General features: G+C 27.1%; 3 protein-coding genes across 7 annotated transcripts; 2 read left to right on the top strand and 1 right to left on the bottom strand.

Annotated features, from left to right (window-relative positions):
* The first annotated feature begins 185 nt into the window (after nt 1–185).
* shv (DnaJ heat shock protein family member shriveled) lies at nt 186–2,347 on the top strand. The gene is made up of 4 exons (XM_086905692.1): nt 186–351; nt 708–1,092; nt 1,164–1,719; nt 1,789–2,347. Exons 1-4 carry the CDS (start codon nt 257–259, stop codon nt 1,851–1,853), a joined length of 1,101 nt encoding a protein of 366 aa, XP_086761818.1. The 5' UTR covers nt 186–256; the 3' UTR covers nt 1,854–2,347.
* Nucleotides 2,348–4,912: 2,565 nt separating this feature from the next.
* On the bottom strand, nt 4,913–11,441 carry LOC100870621 (uncharacterized). Its single transcript, XM_003695392.4, has 5 exons — nt 9,983–11,441; nt 9,543–9,728; nt 7,596–7,812; nt 7,065–7,362; nt 4,913–6,882 (listed from the first exon to the last, which is right to left on the bottom strand). Exons 2-5 carry the CDS (start codon nt 9,633–9,635, stop codon nt 5,364–5,366), a joined length of 2,127 nt encoding a protein of 708 aa, XP_003695440.2. The 5' UTR covers nt 9,636–9,728; nt 9,983–11,441; the 3' UTR covers nt 4,913–5,363.
* A 2,732-nt stretch (nt 11,442–14,173) lies between these two features.
* On the top strand, nt 14,174–22,718 carry arr (low-density lipoprotein receptor-related protein 6). Of its 5 annotated transcripts, XM_086905687.1 has the most exons (12): nt 14,211–14,389; nt 14,669–14,883; nt 15,309–15,407; nt 15,663–16,334; nt 16,410–17,340; nt 17,428–17,712; nt 18,007–18,287; nt 18,430–18,681; nt 18,908–19,763; nt 19,915–20,150; nt 20,226–20,738; nt 21,063–22,718. In XM_086905687.1, exons 2-12 carry the CDS (start codon nt 14,817–14,819, stop codon nt 21,434–21,436), a joined length of 4,566 nt encoding a protein of 1,521 aa, XP_086761813.1. In that variant the 5' UTR covers nt 14,211–14,389; nt 14,669–14,816; the 3' UTR covers nt 21,437–22,718. The 5 variants fall into 5 exon arrangements, with proteins under 5 accessions (XP_003695438.2, XP_086761812.1, XP_086761813.1 ...); XM_003695390.4 differs by having other exon boundaries at nt 14,174–14,389; nt 15,309–16,334; XM_086905686.1 differs by having other exon boundaries at nt 14,189–14,389; nt 14,681–14,883; nt 15,309–16,334.
* The last annotated feature ends 440 nt before the right edge of the window (nt 22,719–23,158 follow it).

Here is a 23,158-nt window from a genome sequence, read left to right as displayed (position 1 = left end):
TATTTATTTCATTTAACCAATAAAAATGAAAGTTGAATGAAATTAAACATTAAAAATTAAATTTATTCAAATCTTATTTGTATGAAATTAATTTTAAAATATAAGAAAAAATTTGACTAATTACTTTTAATTGATATTAGTGAAATCTAAATATTTTCGCTAAATATGTATTCGCCTAAAAAGTCGTTTATTGTCGATCAAAATCGGATAAATTGAATTCGATGCACCAATCAGGAATACCCACATCTAAGCTTCGATGTTTGTTGTAACGTCTGCTAGAATGGCAGCGATAAAATTGATTTGGTCTCTTTTCATAAATTTAATAATATGTGTGATTCTTACTGTAGCAGGGTGCGTAAAAAAACTTTTTTTTTATTCATAAAATTTATTATTTTTATATTTGTAAAAATATTTGCCACATGATGACTTTATAACCTCTTGTTTTGTTAATTATTTAAAAAAGCTATTAATATGAAACGCCTACAATAAATTTTTTGAAAAGCAATAAATAATAGAATTTTTAAATATTTTTATTAATTGATATTATTTTTTTTATTATTTACACGATATCTTTTTCTAATAGTACACACATACATACATAGATATTTGATAAATAAATTGAATAATTTCAATAATATTTCAAATTTTAATTTCACATATTTGTATAATATGTAATAAATTTTAAATAAGAATTGAAATTTTTGCAGAAGAGATTTTTATGCCATTTTAGGCATATCATCAACAGCAAGTCAACACGCAATAAAAAAGGCATACAGAAAGTTAGCAAAAGAATTACATCCTGATAAAAATAAAGATGATCCAAATGCATCTCAAAAATTTCAAGATCTGGGTGCAGCTTATGAAGTATTATCAGATAATGAAAAGAGAGAAATGTATGATAAATGTGGAGAAGAATGTTTAAAAAAAGATGGTATGATGAATAATGCTGATCCATTTGCAAGTTTTTTTGGTGATTTTGGCTTTCATTTTGGTGGAGAATCTCATCATCAGCAAGAAACACCTAAGGGTTCTAATATTGTAATGGATTTAGTAGTTACTTTAGAAGAATTATATAGTGGAAATTTCATAGAGGTAAAATTTTTTATTTACCTAAAAAAATTAGAGTATGTAAAAAAAAAAAAAAAAAATTGTATTTCTTTTAGATAACAAGAAATAAGCCAGTTATGAAGGCTGCAAAAGGAACAAGGAAATGTAATTGTAGACAAGAATTAGTTACTCGCAATTTAGGAAATGGAAGATTTCAAATGATGCAACAATCAGTTTGTTCAGAATGTCCAAATGTTAAATTTGTTACTGAGGAACGTATATTAGAGGTTGAAGTTGAACCAGGAATGGTAGATGGCCAAGAAACTAAATTTACAGCAGAAGGTGAACCACATTTAGATGGAGAACCTGGAGATTTAATTTTAAAGATACGAACACAACCACATCCAGTTTTTGAAAGAATCGGTGATGATTTGTACACAAATATTACTATATCTATGCAAGATGCTTTAATAGGTTTTAAAATGGACATAGAACATTTGGATGGTCATAAAGTGACTATTCAAAGGGATAAAGTAACTAAACCAGGAGCTCGTATTAGGAAAAAAGGAGAAGGAATGCCTAATTATGAGAATAACAATCTTCATGGCACTTTGTATATTACATTTGATATTGCATTCCCAGAAACGGAATTCACAGATATACAGAAAGAAGGTAAATTATTATTAAGCATATAATTTTCCAATTGTTGATTTTTTGTTGTTTTTTTTTTTTTGTTTTCAGAAATAAAAAATCTACTTCAACAAGACACTGTAAATCGAATTTATAATGGAATAAGTGGAAGTTAAGAACTTTAAATGCAATACAAATGTACAAGGTGATATTATAAAAAGTGCATACAACTAAAATGCGTGTGTTGACTTGTGTGTATCTACACCAAGTAGTGTTTTCACTTCTTTAAAAAGTGGATACCAACAGGTTTGGTAATCAATTGCTAAGTCAGTTGAAGTGAATACATGTAGTAAACACAATAACCATTGCAAGTACATGTACTTCCTTTTTTATTATAAGAGACTGGTCATATATATATGTGTACATTATTATCAATTACTTACATAAACATCAGCAATGGTTGAGCATTTTATTTAACAAAATAAATTATTTTATGTTTAATATGCGTGGGTAATGTACGAGTGTTTTACATAAAAAAATTTTGCATTTAAAAAGTGAGACATACTCACTAATCATGATTTAATAACAACTAGCAAAATATTGTATTACAATTTTTCTATTGATATTATTTGCAATAAAATGTAAAACATCATCCAACGTCTATAACAAATAAGAATTATTCAATTATTTAACTTCCATTTCAGATTTTTATTAAAAAATTTTTTATATTAAATTATACATTATATTATATTTTACAAAGATTTTTTCAGTACCTTTGTGTATATTCCATTTACAAAAATTAAAATACAATTTTTTTATTAGATACTATATTGTTTTATTGAGTAATCTTAAATATCCTCTTATAAAAAAAAATCATAGATAAATAATAATTTTTGTATCTCTATCATAATTTTAATATACATATTTATATTTTTTATTAGTTTCAATTTATATGACTGTTTCAAATATATCACCAATCCGTTATAATTATTATATTAAAAATTAGTGTTCAAAAATTTTAAATGAATTCATTTAAATTTTTATATCTTTGTGTTTAAATTCCAAGTAAATATAAATATATAAATACGATATGTACAATTATAAGAAAGTATTATTGAATGAAATCATGAAATATTTTTTTGATGACATATAGACTATTGAAAAATATATGTAAGTATATCAAATGAAATTATTTTCTTTAAATTTAAATAGAATTTCAAAAAAAATTGAATGAATACAAATATTGTTAATAAAACTTTCATTTTTTTTAAAATCATAAATGAATAAATTGCAATACATAGCGATTTATTTTCTTTTATAAATTGGAAAAAAAAAATAATTCAATTCAAAGCTTGTAAATGTATAAATTATTATATATTTTTAAAGCAAAATCAATTTTATTCAACAAGTGTTTTTAACTTGTCATTCAATATATAAAATTAATTATAAAATAATTTTAAAATTTATAAAAAAAATTACTTACAAAAAATTTATATTTAAATTATCTTTAAGTTATATATCTTCTATAATTAAAATATTGGTCTAAAATAATAAAATATCAAATCATCAAATGGTAAAGATTTCTCTATTCTCCTGATGTGTTATTACAGGATTGTTTTTTAAATTTAACTAAAAGTTGATCACAGTGTATTTAATAAAAATACATTTAATATATTATATTTAAAAATATATTTAAAAACATTCGCAATTTAATCTAATGTAAAAAAAAAAGTATTCTTGTAACTCAAAAAAATTCTATCTTTAATTATATCGTACATAAGTGGTAATACTTGTTTCCGTATTTATTATTATAGTCATAAATAATTTATTAAAAAAAGGTGTAAATATGATAATATATTTCATAAAGAAAAAGAAACAATTTTTCAAATATGAAAATCTTTATCGTATTTTAATTTATATAAAGAATGAATAACATAATTTAAAAGGCATAACCTTATATTAATAATTTCTTTATAGACATATAAAGGTTATATGAAGCTAATTTTTTGTTTTTTTTTAATCAGAATCATATAATTTTTAATATCAATCGATGCAGCACATTGTTCTTTATAAAAAGATATTAATCTATTTTTAACAAAAACTTATTATAGTTTATAAGATATTTTAATTTGAATTTTGTAAAACTTATCATATGAAAGATGTAAAAAATGATATTTGTTTAATTACATTTTTTTTAAATGTATAATTTTATTGAAAAAATAATTTTTAATTTTTTGGAATCGTAATATACTCCTTGCTTAAAGATTTATCTTTTTTTTTTTTAATAAACCATTTAAAATAAAAGAATGGAAATTTTACAATTAAAATCTCATACTTACGTACGAATATTACGTATTGCTAGAAAGTTATATTGTAAAATGTTGTATTTGAATTAGAAGCAAGGAAAAATAGTATTTTGCATTTTCGCTTATTATTACGCATCATTAATATATCTAATTATCTAATTTATTGATAGAAGATTTTTGGTCAATACTCGTATCTATTTTTATCATTGTTTCTGTCTATTCGGAAACCAATTAGACTCACATTCTTTTCAGCAATATATGATACATATAAAATATTTTTTTTTAACTCTTAGCTATCGAAAAATCATCAGGGAACTTCCTTCCTAGCAATACATAATACATTCATAGGATAATTGAAGTAGAGACCAAGAGTATGCATACAATGCACACAATTTTAACATATTGAAAAGCGAGTGAATCTCATTGTATGTACTCATATATGTATTCCTATATTGAACTTTCCATTCAAGCCACTGATATTTCTAAACAAATGACAATGTGCATCATAGCTTGAACGGAAAGTCACACCGAAAGCGCGGCACTTAACGTGTTTAAATACTTGAACGTGTTAATATCAACACCTTTTTAATATCGATATTATCATAATTAGGTTTGAATTCACTATAATATCACTATAATATCGTTGCACCGCATCAGATACACTTATACTATATTTATTATTTATTTGTGCATTAATTACTAATGTATATTTTATATTATGCGTAATAAGGAAATAATAATGATAACAACAACAATAATTATAATAATTATCATCAAGAGATATGAAATAATTCTGAAAATAAAAAAACAAATAACAATAGTGCTAATATCGATATCGATCATCGATCATTTAAATTAGTATAAGAAATAAACAGTCTCTGAACAGTGGTTAGAGAAAGATCATAAAAAAGAAAAAAGAACAAAAAAACTTTTAATAAATAATTTTTAATTAATAGATATTTTTAAAAAATAAATATCGTATAATCTTTAAAAAGCATGGGAGGAAGCACAGGAATGAAAATATAAATAATAATAATAATAACAACTGAACGATATTTAATACGATTTGGCATCGAACGAATTTTCACCGAAAATAAATCTTGGAAAAAATAACGGATAATAATAAAAATAATAATATTATCATTAGTTGACACTTCATTTGTTAAGCACGAAATTGCCGTGAATTATCACTACATATTTAAAGCAAGTATCTTATCACAGTGTGATTTTTTTTGTACCAGTATACTGGCTACCGTATTAACTTCATTCAATACTACCGAAATCCTGAGTAAAATCGTTTTTTTTTTTTTTTTTTTCTTAAAGAGAAAGTTCTTCAAAGAGAGAAAGAAAAATGATAAAAAATATCGAAAAAATTGAAAGTTATAAACAATAACAATATAATCTCATATTGAATTCATCGACACAGGCACTCTGTTTCCCATATGCGTTCAATCTGCTAACCGATCCTACCAACTTGTTAGTCTTGTTCTCGCTTCTGTACCGTATCGTGCCCTCGAATATCGCGTTACCAGGTTCCGTTTCAACCGTGATCGTGTAATCTACGAGTTGACTTTGCTCATCCTCGTCCCTCCACGCTTTTGCAGCTTTAATTTCTTTCAGCTTCAAAATCGCGCATTGCACGAATTTCTTCAGCATGTTATTCAACTCCGAGACCAAAAACATCGCTTTATCTCTAAGATTCTCGTCCTGCGCAGAAACGTCGTAACTGTTGTGACACATACACCAATGGCTGGCAATACCCGCCATGGTACACGTTCTATAGTCAGGAATCGGCAAGAACCAACTGATCCCGCGTGGCAAATTATTATCTTTCGACATTGTTCTTGAAAGACGAGTCTTAAGACGTGATTCTTCTAGATTTTCAAGATTCATTATATCCATCAAAGTCTCGTGCAAATCAAAAGCTGTAGTCAGGCTCCGCGTATTTCTTCGTAAATTTGTCCAAGCCATTCGATATTTTTTTCTCCACCAATGGGGCAATACGAGAAACACGAAGGGAAGACTATCCTCCATCCTACCTTGGTAAGTCTGTCGAAAGCTTCCCCATCTCATTCCATGATCGCTCATCACTATCAGTGCCGTTTTGTTCATCAATCGTTCGTTGTAAAGATATCTTATCAAATTGTAGTAAGATTCGTCGCCCAATTGTGGATAATTGAAAAAATCGTGGGTCAAGCTAGCCTGCCAGATCATCGCGAAATACGGATCCGCGGAGAATTGCGAGGCGATTTTCTTCGCGTAGGTTAACAAATTGTCGTACGTTTTTCTGGTCCCCACGCAGAGATTCGCGTTCAATTTGTGCGTATTGCCGATATCTTTCTCGGACGCTATGCAGAACGGTCTGAGATAATAGTCGGTCGGTTGAATTCGAAAGCCTCGTTTCAAATAATTGAACGTGGTCATGGCGCAAGCGTCCTCGGCAAAAGCTGTTCGATAACCCGACGCGCTAAAATTTTTCCAAATCAAGGGGCACTCGTCGAACGTTTTATCTTTCTTTTGCCAACACAAATCGTGCAATTCGCTAGCGGACAACCCGCTCAGAACAGGTACTAAATTCGGATAAGTGTTATCGGCCACTTTGGTGTAGCCCAACAATTCTACCGTTCCAAGCTCTTCCAACATGTGGACAGTTTTCGGCATCATTCTATGAAAATTTAATCTGGAAACCGAGTCGAGGCCGATCATTAACACGCTAAGATGTTCAGTTTTCGAATTGGCAGCTCTGGCTTTTTCGCATTTCTTTTCCACCGATCGGAAACGGGGCACAAATGCGTGATAATCCTTATATATCACTTGGTTATTGCGCGAACACTCCACCTTCACGAATTCGGTGTTCACGATCGTCGAGTTTTTGAATTTGAAACACTCGTTTCCATATCTGTAAATATCGAATATACTCGAATTAATAATTGGATCGTTAATTGAATTTTTTTATCTTTAATCTCGAAACGAGAGGCGATATTTGAATTTTTCGAATTACGAAAACGAGTTGATAAAAAAAGATTGACACGAATCTGGTGGAAATTGTAGTGTAGAGATAGAACGATCAGTCTTACTGACGTAACAATGTTATCCTCGTTTTTCATTCGCCAGAACGGGCGCCAACAGCAATCGATCTCCTCCGAATTGTTGTAAAAATGGTTGATCGCGTCTGGATTCACGTGCAATGCAGTGTCGTTTGAATCGATCAATGGTAAATGATTTCCGTGATCGCAGACAAGTGGTTTCTCCCTTTGAATGAATTGTACGATCGCCGAATCGAAGGGATCCATATCTGGAATTCGGCAACCTTTGTTGCGAACCAGGAAACCAGAGTTGGTTATAGAAGCGAAGAAAGGTTTCAATTCTACGTAATTTTCTGAAAATAAAGAAAAAAAGGCATTGATCAAGTTTGACAAGTTATTCATGTTTATCGAGATGTTTAAAAATAATTTTTTTTTTTTTTTTTTTTTTAACTCAAGCGTTCGAAATACAATTTTCCAATATCCGTCGAATAATTTGCGAAAAATCGAACGTTCGTAAATTAAAAATATTTACACATGAACTTTTATCTAGAGAAATCGTTTTATTTATTTATTTTTTTTTAAATACCTTGTGAACTATCGTTGACAATGGCTCCGTACCGTATCACTCGAAATTGATCCGTGTTGAACGTATTGATCACAATTAACGAGACGAGCAAGAAGATCAACAATCCTATTAACCATTTTCGTAACCGTAAGTGACTCGTGTATATTTTATTATCGAATTCGAAATTGAAAGTGCTATGTTCATTATCTAGCACTCTTTTGCTGCCACGAAACACAACCTGAACATAAAAATTTTTTCTTTAGATCGATAATAATCGATAAGAATTTTTCTTAAATTTTTCATTGTAAAATAATAATTTATGAGATAAATTTATCGCTTCGCTATTTTAACGAATCGATATTATTATCATCGTTTTAGATAATTAATCAACCGAATACAATTTATATATACGTTCCGCCCATTTTCGATAGAATTTAGACAGATGTAGCTTTATCGTGTGAATAATAAAAATTGAAAACATATGTATTTACTTTGAATGCTTTTTCAAAAATTGAATAATCTTAGAAGAACCAGAAGATAAGAAAAATTTATCGGATCATTCCAATAATTGGAAAATTATCAGCAAAATTTAATTTAAAAATCTATAAATATATTATCTTGTGTCAATATAGACGTACAAAAAAAAAATGCAAAGATATTATTTACACTTCCTTTATAAAGAGAAAAGATAAAGATAAATGCTAATATAAATGTTTAAATATTATATGTTAAAATATGAGATACACGTATACACATAGAAAATGTTATTTCTGATACATTTTTATTTGTTTATTAACGATCTCGCAATTTCAAGGATCGTCGAAATAAATCGAGTGAATAAATTAAATATAACTTAAAGAGAATACGATTAAGTGGCTTAACGATTTCGAATCGATGTAGCTATTATCGAGGATTTTAAATTAATTTTCATTCAAAAGATCGATTTTTTTTTTATTTTCTTCAATCAAATTTTGTAGAAAAAAAAAAAAAAAAAAAATGCTCGTTCGTTCACAAAAAAATGTGTTCTCTGTTTGCTTATCTATTCCCGATATTTTTTCACAAATCTTGCGTTCTGAGAATAAGAAATGTATGTAAGTAAACACAACCGATCCCTGTGTAAGAAATTGATAAATTGATTAATTAGTGAGAATTCGCAAATATCGTTATTACGAATTGAATATTCGCGAAAATAGTGATAGTTATAAAATGTTTGCGAATTGTTCGTTAATTGTAAAATCGTTCGAAATAATTTAGTATGTTCGCTTGCTTTTTTTTTTTTTTTTTTGGAACGTATCGTATCATCTAATATAATCATGTAAAATAATAAAATCCTTATCAATGGTAAATATCAAGATTCGAGAACAATATTCACGAACAGTTTGCAAAATTTGTACAATTATCGCAATTTATCACTTTTTTCGTTAATTTCTTAAAAGAAAACCGGTACTTCAATTGCGTATACTGTTTTACTTGTAAAAATCGAAATTTTTGGGGAACAATCGTCGATCAAAAATTCTACGAAAAATTTTACTTTTCACGTTCGAATTCATTGATTAATTACAAACAGTTTTGAATCGTAATTAGACACATCGTAATTATAAATAGTTCGATTTTATTCACAAACGAAATGCGAAATATTTTACTTTTCACGTTCGAATTTATTGATTAATTACAAATAGTTTTGAATCGCGTTTGATTTCATTTCACGTTCGGAAAAATTTTGAACGATTGATTAAATAAATATCGTTGTTTGCGAAAAGATCAGCCGCTATTTATGGAACGCGAGGTGAACAGCACAGACGAAATTGTTTGAATCTGACGGACGAATTCGCAACGCAACAAAATGCGAACATACGGGCGGATTTCTAAGAAATTTCACTCCCTTTGATTCGCGAGAGCTAGCTAGATGATGCCTTCCGTTTTATAATGGAGAAAAAAGGAGAAAAAAGGAGAGAAACGGCGACTTACCTCGTCTTGAGATTGATCGCACATACCAGGAGAACCTTTTTCGTTTGCCGATATCAAATGGTTAAAAGATACTGCAAGTATTAGCGTATGCATTATCTGATGTTTTAGTGTAAACGGTATTTTAAATCGTTATCGTTCCCCCGCCGTGACATGTATGGAAACTTATGACTAAGTCTTCTTTTTGAACTATAACATTTGAAATTATATATACGTGATGTAATAATTGTTGAATTATTTTTTTATTCTTAGAAATTAGAAATAATTCGTCAAGAGATGAGTAAGGAAAATGAAAAAAAAAAAAAAAAAGAAAGAGAGGAATTAACGGGGAGAATATTATTATTATTTTTATTATTATCGTTAATTTAATCGCAACGATATTGAAAAATTGAAATCTCTCGTTACGTATACGTATAAATTATAAAAATAATTATTCGGCTTACCGATCGATTTTTTTGACAGCTTCGCTTCCTTCACTTTCACCCTCATCCTTTATCGAAATGATCCCAAGTCCAGGCATGTTTGACGAAATTGCACACAGGATTCTTGATATATTTTACCCACTGTTTTATCGCCAATTTTCCTCCTACACCATCCCAATCCCGGGATTATAATAAAATTTCAGGCGTGGTCTTGTGATCAACTGATATTAAAAATTGGCAAAAGTATTTTTATCGGTCGATTTAATTGTTTGAAACAATACGATATGATGATTATCGACACGATCGACCTAAATTCTTCACATATTATAGATTTCCTTTGGATAAAGAGCAAAGTAAAAAATGTGGATACCGCTCGTTATTGATATTTTAAGCTGATCGAGTTCTGACACACATTTCGTTATTATTAACATTATTGTTGTTATCATATCTAAAAATCGACAATTTTCAGTCCCATAATTTTTTTTTTCCTTGTCATTAATTAATCGTGTCAGAGACGTTGCGAGACATTTATTACAGTGATCGAAAATCACATCCCCGCACTTTTCAAATATATTTTCGGTTTAAAAAGAAAAAACAAAAGAGAAGAAAAATAAAATTAGAAACATACATACGAAGCGTATTGTAACACAATATTGTGATAGTTGTGCAACGCTCCGTTATCGACTTTACACGAAGTTGATGATAATTTGTACGTGCGTCGGCATAATTCGTCGATCTTTCAATTTGGCATAGTTTAACCGATCACTAAACGCTTCGATACGATACGTCGTCCAACATCAGGAAGATTTCAATTTTGCGCACTTGAACGTAACGAAACTGACGTTTCGATGCATTTTAAATGGAACAGTGGTGGTCGTCGAGTCAAATTTCTCCTCACTTCCTCACTTTACCACCCTTTATCCCGCTTCCATCTCTCCGCCCTTTTCTTCCTTTCTTTTTTCTCTCTCCGAAAGAATCAGACTCGACGCATCTCCAATTTTCCTGCCGAACTGGCGAAACACCCTTCCGTTCAATCTGTGCACGAGAATCGAGGACCGAGACCGATCACATGAACCCGCGTGAACGACATGTACGAAAAATATAGAAGGGATCGTATTCACCAACACTATCACCGTTTGCCACGTTACCGCATTTGTTCAATCTTCATCTTCGTATAAATATATATATATATATATATATATTTTTATGTGCGTGTATATACATATATACAGGTTGACAATTTTATATAATTGGCCGAATGGAAGTTAGCCGAATGGAATCTGAAACACGGGACGGAGTGGGTTTGGACCGAGTGGAAAAAATCGCAGTTCGGATAGGAGCGCGGGGAGATCGTACAATTTTGTTTTCCTCGTGTTCTCCACGTGGCCACGTGGGAGACCGGTTAGTTAGGTGTAATTCCCGGAAGACGATCGAGGCAGTGACGAGGCGTTGCCACGGCTAGGATTCTAGCGGAATGCATAGGGAGGCCGCGACCGGGAGGAGGAAACGAGAGGAGGAGAGACGAAAATCTGGTCGATAGAAACGGCAGCGCGCGCGCGCGCGCCCACGCGTGCCTCTTGCATTCGGTTGATATGTCGCCAGAGTTAACAAGAGTCGTTTCCGTCTCGCTCTGGTCCACCGGTCATCGGTTGACCAGAGTCGAGTGTTGTCCGCTTCCGAAATTGGAATCAAAATCCTTTCCGATTCCAAGGAAAAATATTGAAACAATCTTCGCCGCATTTCGATTTCGTTGCTACGCCTTTTGCCTTCATTTAGATTTCTCATTGATTCAATTTATATTCGTTTTACACTCTCGATTTTATATTGCTTTTGCCCCGCTCTTCCATTGAGTTTATTTATTTGTTTGTATATTATCGTTTTTTCTTTACGAGCTTGGTAAATCTCTTGATGTAATAAAAAATATAATAATAAGTATAATAAAACAATAATAATAAGAAGGCAAATGATCTTATATATTCACATATATAAAAAAGGACATAAGCACTCGGTAATTAATGAGAGATTAACGTGAAATTCGATTTAAATATATATATATATGTATATATATATATCAATTTTCGAATCGAAATAATTAATATTATAAATCATTTGGTTTATACAATTCAAGTCATCTGTATGCAATGCGATGCTGTTCAACATTCTTACATATCTATATGCATGTACTTTACGTATAACGAAAGAAAACATTTCACAATTATACAACATGACATAAGATCCTTTAACACAATTATGATTTTTCGTTGATTAGTTTTATATTTAAACAATTTAAATTTTATTACAGAACTTTTCATTGATTGTAATTTGTTAATTATTATCATCAATTTATAAAGTAACTTAAATTGCAGTTCATATAAGATATAAGATTTAAGATCGTTGTAAAATAAATTTATGTAGATCATTTTTTAATCTTTTTAAAAAATCTGTGTTCATTTCGCGGGAAATGGATATATATATACATCTTCCCAATTAATAGATTTCAACGATTAATGATAAAAATGATAAAAATTGAACTATGTTAAAATAATATATTTCAATATTATATAAAGTAAAAATAGCTAACAAAATAAAAGTAACAAAATAAACTAAAAATAAAATAATAATTATAATGTAAATATAATGTAAATAAGTAAAATATAACTAGGTTATATAAAATTTTAAGAAATTTCCTATAAGATAAGAATTTTTTTTTCTCTTCTTCGAAAGAACATAATTTTATCCCCAATTTTTTTAATGAAATTTTCATTAAATTTTTTTTATTATATTTCAATTTCCAAAATATCAATTCTTGTTTTAATCGTTTCTCTTTGTTATCATTTCATCATTTGCATTTGAAAATAGTATGACTCTTTTCATATTATTTTTTATTTTATTTATATTATAAATTAAATTGTTTGTTATAAATTATTATATAATTATTTGTTTCTAATTTTCTAATAATTTTTTATAAAAAAAATGCTATATTTCAATAGTATATTCTTAGTATATATAAAATATGTTATTATATATGAAATATTAATGAAATGGATTTGTCTTATGTGCGATGCGCTAAATTTTCTCCCCAAAACAAACAAAAATTTTTTTAAATATATCATTCTTAATAATCGAGTTCAAAATAAATCTGGAGGATTGCCATCTCCAAATCTAGGATTGCCATAATAAAATGTAGATGGCGTAGGAAAAATTCTGATTTTTTTGAAGTTGGTATTTTAGAAGACGTAATATAAAATTCCGTAATTCTCAATAAATATCTTTTTACTTATCTTAAATTTGACCATAAATAAATAGAATAATCATGTAACGTATTTTTATAATCTAAATTTTTGAACTGTAGAATCTATTATCACATTTTCATATCACTTTCATCGTTATCAACAGAATGTATAATTGTGGCAACTGAATTTATTTTAGCACAATTTCAATTTCTTGACAAAAATTTTTCTGCATCGAATAATAACTATTTGTCAAATATACATGAATATATATCTTTCTCTACTTAATTCTTATTCATACTTTATATAACTATTTCATCTTAGCTGTTTTATTTATGAACAGAGGACGCTGAAATCAATGTCAAACTTCTAAGTCGGTATGGCAGTTAAGTTTAGACGAAAATAAGATGATTGGTTTACTTTTATATCTAGTTTGTGATTTAACTAAAAAAAAAAAAAAGCATATCATGCTTAAAATATAGACATTATTATAAAATAAATTTACATAAAATAAATAATTTAAAAATATTGATAAAATAATTTAAAAATTATTCGATAAAAATATTTTTATTTTTATATGTTAGTTATTATAATTTTTTTTTAGAAACTTATAAATAATTATTTTTTAAACAAAAAGATAAAAATTTTATCCTGTAATTTTTTAAATAAATTTTTACAAACTTTCTTAAATTTTTATTTCGCGTATTTTTTGTTTAAAATTAACATTATAACATATATATATGTAAGATAATATATATAAGATATTAAATGTTATTTTGTTATGTACTAATTTAGACAGAAAAATGAAATTTTATTTACATATGTTTTATTTAATAGGATTAATTAGTATAAGATCATTTTAGTTTTTTATTATGTTAAATTGTAACTATGCTGTAAGTATATTTTATAAATATATATGAAAACAAACAAATAAGAATGAAGAATTAAATTCACTTTGATCGACAAGTCTGGACTCCCGCCATTTTCTCGACGTCTTGCTTCAATTTACATACTTGGCTGAAGGACCAGCCCTGAATCTCTTACAACAGGTCTGGACCTGATTAATTTTTCTGTTTTGAGTTCGAAGAATGAAGACATAGAAACTTACAAATTTGTTAAATAACTAATCCGTTTGTTTCCCTATCGCTTCATGCTTGGATACATATATTTATTGTTTATAATTTCGATACAGAACGTAGTAAGTATTTAAAATTAAAATTTAATGTTAAAAGTTAAAATTTGAATTATTTGTTATTTTATTTAGAAATTAAACATTGAAGTAAAAAAAATTATTTAAAATTAATAAAATTTGATATTTAAATATAAATCATCTTCATGTAATATAAAATCATTTTTTGTAAGTTATTGTTAAAATAAAGATAATATATTAGTTGAATTAACTTATTATTTCATTCAAATATATATTGCAATATATTTCAAATAAATTTTATTCAAGTCATATTGTGATATTTTTGAGTCCAATCCTTAGAAACGAGACAACAGACTCAAAACAGTCAAATGGCTGCTGAGGAGCTCGGGATTCTATGGCTCAACGAAGTAGGCAAGTAGGAGAAGGAGCCGCATGCGGCTCGCGAGTCGCCAGTTGATCTTCTCTGCCTTACAGAATGGATATTATCAGTTTAATAATTATTCTAACTGCATGTTTTTTCAAACTTGTCCTTTTCTCTAATGGTAAGTAATGTTTATTGTTTTATTTTTACATGATTTTATCATAGAGGTTATGTTACGGTTTATCTTAAATTGAAACATTACATTTATATATAATGTAATATAATAATTTCCTAATTGTAGTCTATTTTATTATATTATTATAATATGTTATAATAATAAATAATAAATACTTAAATATAGAAAGAAATAATAGAAAAGTAAATAATAGAAAGAAATTAATATTAAATCTTAAAGGAATTGTAAAATTAAGTGATTAATTAATTAATAATTTTATTTCTGGTATTAATAAAAATTTATTTTTCATTTGATTGATTTTTATGTTAATGTATAATAATTTTAAATCTTATTTTTTACTTTTTATTATGCAATTTTATAATAATTATATAAATCTTTTTAATTTTAATAATGTGAATTTTTATTTTTAGGAACACCAACTCTTCTCTTTGTCACACAAAAAGATATTAGAATGGCTAATGCTTCTCGTACTAACAAAGTAACTACTGTCATAAAAGATCTCTCAGAAGGTGCAGCATTAGATTTTTATTTTGAGCATGAATTAGTATGTTGGTCAGATAGTGGTTTAGAAATAATTCAATGTATTCGAACAAATGGTACTCATACTGGTGAAAAAACAATTGTAGTAAATTCTAGTTTAATTTCTCCTGATGGTTTAGCTTGTGATTGGTATACAGGAAAATTATATTGGACAGATGGAGAAAAAAATAGAATAGAAGTAACTAGCATTGATGGACATCATAGAAAAGTTCTTTTTTGGACAGATATTTATCAACCAAGAGCTATTGCTCTTGTTCCAATGAAAAGTATATTATTTTGGACTGATTGGGGTGATGTACCTAAAATAGAAAGAGCTGCAATGAATGGAGATCCATCAACAAGAGAAGTAATCATTTCTGATGATATATTTTGGCCAAATGGTTTAACTGTAGATTATGAAAATGAATTGGTTTATTGGGTAGATGGAAGACTTAAATTTATCGCGGTGATGGATTATTATGGAAAAAACAGAAGAAAAGTTATAGAACAAGGACTAGATTACCCTTTTGCAGTAACATTTTTTGATCATAGATTATATTGGACTGATTGGAAAACATGGTGTGTACATTCATATGATGTTCGTCAAAACCAAGCACATCCTAGAGAATTATTACATGGGGAATATATACCTGGTGACATAGAAGTATGGGATGTTAAAAGACAACCATATGGTAGTCATCCTTGTGAAAAAAATAATGGAAATTGTTCACATTTGTGTCTTCTTAGTATGACAGAACCTGGATATAGTTGTGCATGTCCTACTGGTGTGAAATTAGTGGATAATTTGACTTGTGCAGAAGGACCAGAAGAATTGTTATTAATAGTTCAAAGAAATGAAATTTGTCGAATTTCTTTAGATTCTCCAGATTATACTAACTTTGTGTTACCATTAACAGGTATTCTTCAATATTTTATGTATCAATTGTTTTTTAAAAAAATTTATACATACTATAATTTTTTAATAAAATTAGGAATTAAACATGCAATAGCAATTGATTTTGATCCTGTGCAAGAAATGCTTTATTGGACGGATGAAGAAGCTCGTGCAATTCGTAGAGCTTCTCTTGATGGTTCTAATCAAGAAAATATTATAACAACAGAAGTAAAGAATCCTGATGGAATAGCTGTTGATTGGTTGGCACGGAATCTTTATTGGACTGATACAGGAACAGATCGAATTGAAGTAGCTAGATTAAATGGTACAAGTAGAAAAGTGTTAATAAATGAAGATTTAATTGAACCTAGAGCAATTGCTTTAGCTCCAGAATTAGGATGGATGTTTTGGACAGATTGGAATGAAAAACGTCCAAAAATAGAACGAAGTAATCTTGATGGAACAGAACGTATTCTTTTAATAAATAAAGATATTGTTTGGCCAAATGGAATTGCTTTAGATCTTGCAAGATGGAAAATTTATTGGTGTGATGCAAAAACAGATAAGATCGAAGTATGTAATATGGATGGTACAAATAGAAGAGAAGTAATCACAGACAATCTACCACATCTTTTTGGATTAAGTTTATTAGGAGATTATTTATATTGGACTGATTGGCAAAGACGAAGTGTGGATAGAGCACATAAACTTACAGGTGGTGAAAGAGAAGTTATAGTTGATCAAGTTCCAAATGTTATGGGTTTAAAAGCAGTGCATTTAGGAAAAGTTAATGGTACAAATCCTTGTGTAAAAAGCAATGGAGGTTGTAGTCATCTATGTTTGAACAGACCAGGAAATAAATATGTGTGTGCATGTCAAATTGGATATGAATTAACTAAAGATAAAAAGACTTGTGTTGTCCCAGATGCATTTATGTTATTTGCAAGAAAAGAAAACATTGGCAGAATTAGCATTGAAAATGCAAATAATGATAATATTATTCCATTAACTGGTGTTAAAGATGCAAGGTAAAATTTACATTTATACATTTGAACAAAAAATTGTATTAAAATCTATCATTGAAAATATTTATTGATGTATTTTATTTTTATTAGCGCCTTAGATTTTAACATTGTAGACAATCGTATTTATTGGACGGATGTTAAATTGAAAACAATTACAAGAGCTTTTATAAATGGATCTGATATAGAAAGAGTTGTGGATCTTGGTTTAGAAACACCTGAAGGTTTAGCAATAGATTGGATTGCTCATAATTTATATTGGAGTGATACAGGAACTCGAAGAATAGAAATGGTTCGATTAGAAGGCTGTAGCAGAAAAGTTCTTATTTGGAATAATATTATTGAACCAAGATGTTTAGCTCTTGATCCTAGCAAAGGGTAATTATACTGATTGATTTTTTAATATATATATTATATTTATATATAATATATTTATATATTTTATTTTTATATTTAATATATTTATATATGTTATATTTATTTTTTTTAATAAAATTAAAAATATAATACATCATTAGTAATTAATTTAATTATTTAATTATGTTATTTATTTATTAAAAAAAAACATTTATATACAGTTAGAAATTAGAATATATAGAATAACATAATAAAAGATGTTTATAAAATATTTATAAGATGTTTATATAATTTTTAATATTTTATATTTTCCAGCCATATGTATTGGACAGAATGGGGAAATTCTGGAAATATAGAAAGATCATATTTGGATGGTACACATCGTGAAATAATACTTTCCAATATTGGAAGAGCAAATGGTCTAACAATTGATCATTCAGCACGAAAATTATATTGGGCAGATTTATATACTCCAGCTGTTGATAGTTTTGATTTACGTACAAGAAAAAGATATGCAATTATAACAGAAAATATTGTGTATCCATTTAGTATTACTCAATATCAAGATTATATTTATTGGACAGATTGGAATACAGGTAAAAAAAAATAAAATATTGATTAATAAAATAATCATTTTATCATGTATAAATAAATTTCGATTTTAAATTAAATATGTATTTTTCTAAATATATAAATATTTTAAATAAATTTTAAATAAATAATTCATATAATCAATAGGTGATATAGAAAAAGCTAATAAAACTAATGGAGCAAATAGAGAGAAGATACATAATAAATTAGAATCTGTGACAGACTTGTTAGTTTTTCATGCTTCTAGACAAGCAGGATGGAATCCTTGTGCTTCAAAAAATGGAAGTTGCTCTCATCTTTGTATTGCTTTACCAGGAGAAAATGAAAGCATATCTAATTCTTTCAAATGTGAATGTCCTACTCATTACAATTTAGCAGAAGATAATAAAACATGCATTGGTTAGTATAAATTTATAAAATTTTAATTATAATTAAAAAATAATACAAATATTTAATTGTATATTTTAAATATTTTTAAATATCTAGTTTAAAACTAAGTATAATAAATGTAAATATTATATTATATTATTTAAAAAATTATTTATTTTTTAAAAATAAAATTTTAAAGATAATAAAAAAAAATATATTTTTTTATTATTATAATAACTGTATATATTTATTACAGCACCGAAAAATTTTATGATGTATAGTTTGCGTAACGCAATATTTCGCTTTCTACCTGATACAAATGATTGCCCAGATGTGGTTCTACGAATACAAGGTTTAAAACATGTACGATCTATAGAATTTGATCCCATAACTCAACATATTTATTGGATAGATGGACGTACTTTATCTATTAGAAAAACTTTGGAAAACAAAACCCATTCAAGTATAATGATTTCTGGAAATTCAGGACATCCAGTGGATCTTGCTTTAGATTCATTAGGAAGATTATTATTCTGGTCATGTGCCATAAATGATGCAATTAATGTTACAAAACTTGACAATGCTTCTGCTTTAGGTGTTGTTGTTAAAGGTGATGGAGAAAAACCAAGAAATATTGCTATACATTCAGAAAAAAGATTTCTTTTTTGGACAGATATAGGAAGAAAAATGAGAGTTATGCGCAGTAAAATGGATGGAAAAGAAAGAATTGTAATAGCAACAGATCTTGAACAACCAACAAGCATTGCAGTAGATACAATTTCAAATATTGTATATTGGGCACATGGCAATCAAATTGAATATGCAGATTTTGATGGAAATAATAGAAGAATTCTAATTTCTCCTGTTGGACAAGGATCAACTATTTATTTATCAGTTTTTCTTGATTTTATTTATTGGTTTGATAAAGAAACATCTAGTTTAGAGCGCATTAATAAATCTGGAAATGGAAGAAAAACAATCATGAATAAAGTACTCACAGATTTAATTACAATAAATACTCCACAAGATGATATAATGAAAACACATATTTGCAGTCCTTTTCGAGATTTTGGAGGATGTTCACATTTTTGTATAGGAACTGTTTCTTCTAGGTATGTCTTTTAATTTATAAAAGTCATTAAATAAAATATAAAATCAAGAAAGTATATAAGATTACAAAAATGAAGAAAACTAATAAAAATTGAATATAGTTACTGTGCATTTCATGATTAGAAAAATTTATGTTAAAAATATTATTTTTAGATGTTCTTGTCCAAAATCTTTGGTTTTATCCGAAGATGAAAAAACTTGTAGAGCTGCGCCAGCTTGTGGAACAGATCATTTTACTTGTGCTGCACCTAGCTCTGCAGTAACAAAAGATTGTATACCTGCAACATGGAAATGTGATGGTCAAACTGACTGTCCTGATGGAAGTGATGAATTAGGTTGTCCAACTTGTAATCGTGAGCAATTTAAATGTCAAAGTGGTCATTGCATTGGTAAAAAAATTGAATAATTATTTCGATTATAAATTAAAAAGAATGAAATTATAAAATATTATTAAATTTTTGTAGATATGTCCTGGGTGTGTGATGGAACAACTCAATGTCATGATGGTTTAGATGAAGCACATTGTTGTCGTCCAGATCAATTTCAATGCATAGGTAATGGTGTTTGTATTTCTGGTTCTGCTCTTTGTGATGGTTGGGAGGATTGTGCTGATGGAAGTGACGAACTTGCATCTGCATGTACACCAGCAAATAATCCCCGACAAGAGAATAATTCATTAGAATCTGGAAAAATCACTTATGTTATTATTGTACCTATTGGATTGATTGCAACAATTGCTGCAATTGCTTTTGGATTTTATTATTGTAGAAGAAAATTTATAAATAACGAAGAATTACCTGATATTTTACATGATTCAGCTGGAGATCCATTATCACCAAAACCTGCAAGATTAGCAAAACCAATGTTTGCACAAAAAAATTGTAGAAAAGATTTGAAAATAGGAATGGAAACTGTAAGAATGTCAATGTTAAATGGAAGTAGTATTGGATCAAGTTATGATCGCAGTCATATTACTGGTAAGATTTTAATTTGTTTTATTTATTGAAAAATAAATTATTTATAAATATTAATAAATAAATAGTTTTATGAATAATTTTTACAAAAATATATAAATATTATAGTTTTTACAAAAATACATAATATAAATAATTATTAAAAATTTAATATAAAAAATTGATTTTATAACATTCAAATATAAACTTTTAAATGTTTGAATTAGAAAATTAAAGTATATTTTTTTTATATATATTAAAATATATTAAAATATATTAAAATGATATAAATATAAAATTAAAATAAGAAATATTTTTAGATTACAATAATAAATATTCTAATTTAAGGTGCATCAAGTTCAACTCGAGGGAGTTCCACAGGAGGTTATCCTCAAGAGACATTAAATCCTCCTCCAAGTCCTGCCACAACAGCCAATTCTACGAGGTGCTCAAGCAGTAATGCATCTAGGTATAAACCTTATAGATATTATAAAAGTATAAATCAACCACCACCTCCAACTCCGTGCAGTACAGATGTTTGCGATGAGTCAGATAGCAATTATCCAGCAAGATATCGATATGAAAGTGAACCTTATCCTCCACCCCCTACTCCAAGGTCTGTTTACCAAAGTGATGCTGGAATTAGTTGCCCTCCTTCTCCTAGTTCACGATCTTCTACATATTTTAGTCCACTTCCACCACCTCCTTCTCCTGTACCTTGAATTATATTAGAAATTATTTATATTCTATTTTTTAAAAAATGACATTTTTAGTAGGTTTTTAAAAATTTTTTAAAAAATGAAAATTTATTTTATTAAAATGTTTATATGTTACAAATAAAGAACAAAAAAAATTATTTTTAAAATATTCAAAATTGAAAAAAATAAATAATGAATATTTCTTATTTATTTATATTAACTGAAATAATATAAGCGAACAATTTTATTATAATTAAATATAATTAAATTTCATAAATTAAATGTTAATTAATATTTTGAAAATTTTCAAAAGAAAATAATTTTTTAATGAAGAAATTTAAATTCAGTTAAAATTTTTTATTTAAAGATGATTTAAATGAGAATTTATTTCATATTATTGAATTATATTTAAAGTCATACTTGAATTTTTGCAACATTAATACATTTTTTTAAAGTATTACTTACATTTAAGTCTTTTTATTATTATCTCTGTAAAAAATGTATACCATTGTGCCTCTTAACTTTATAATGTAAGAGATTTAATCATAAAATATTGTAAATATTGTAATAATTGTAATGTATAAAAGTTGTATATGATTTTTAGTTTTTGAGATATAAGTTGTTTTAGGAAGATTTTTTTATATTATTATTTTTATATTTGTAATTAACATTGTTTTGTTCTCTAAAAATATATATATATTATATATATATAATATAATGTATAAAAGGTAAATTGCGAAAATTTCACATTTATAACAAGACATATCAAACTCTGTATTACAAAATCTAAATAGATAGAAAAATTCAAAACTATTTCTAAGAAGAATAAAATCAAAAAAGTAATGAACATTATAATTAAATAATCTAAGTATATTTAAAGTATATTCATAAAAAAATATTTTTCTTTTATTTTTATGAGTATGAAACATACTTATTGCATTTATTTATTTTTTTTAATAGTCGATCAGAATATAAAAATCAATAAGTTACAATTTTTAAATACTTTTATAAAGTAATGCTGTTCCTGCAGTGTATAATCAGACTGTGCCATACAACATTTAGAATATTTAGTAAATGAAATTCAAAATTATTGTATATATATGTACAATGTATAATGTGTGAAAATGATTTTTACCTCGCACTGCCATTATACAAGCCTTGAATACATTCTATTAAATTATTATTCTTATTTGGCATTAAAGACTGAAATAATTCTATATTTTTTTTATATTTACAATAAAACATGTATTATTTTATATATGTAGTATAAATGTATAAAAAAATAAAACTTTTGTTACATATTTTATATGACACTTATTATTTTATATACAAAATAATTCTAAAATGCATTCTAACAATAATTAAACAATATATATTATTAATTGTTAGATTTATTTTTAATTAATTACCTGTAACTTTTCCGTAATTATTTATTTTTTCTATTTAAGTACAAAAATATAAGTGTAATTAATATATATATATATATTATAATAAATATATAATATACATATATATATATATATATTTATAAAATTTATATATATATATTTATTAAAATTTATTTACTGTATTTACACACGCATTTGTGTACAATCGAAAAACGTAAAAATATTAATAAAAACATGAAATAGAATATTATGTACTAATTTATATAATTATTATATACTAATTTACTATACAAACGCATTATTTACATTAGTTCTTTTTTATTCTATCTATTTTACAGATTTTACAAGCTAATGCGCG

Source organism: Apis florea, unplaced genomic scaffold (genome assembly GCF_048593485.1).
Source record: "Apis florea isolate Af1SG1 unplaced genomic scaffold, ASM4859348v1 contig_2492_pilon, whole genome shotgun sequence".
Classification (NCBI taxonomy): Eukaryota; Metazoa; Arthropoda; class Insecta; order Hymenoptera; family Apidae; genus Apis; species Apis florea.
The sequence above is the reverse complement of the archived record's forward strand: the minus strand, read 5'-3'. Positions and strand labels throughout refer to the sequence as shown.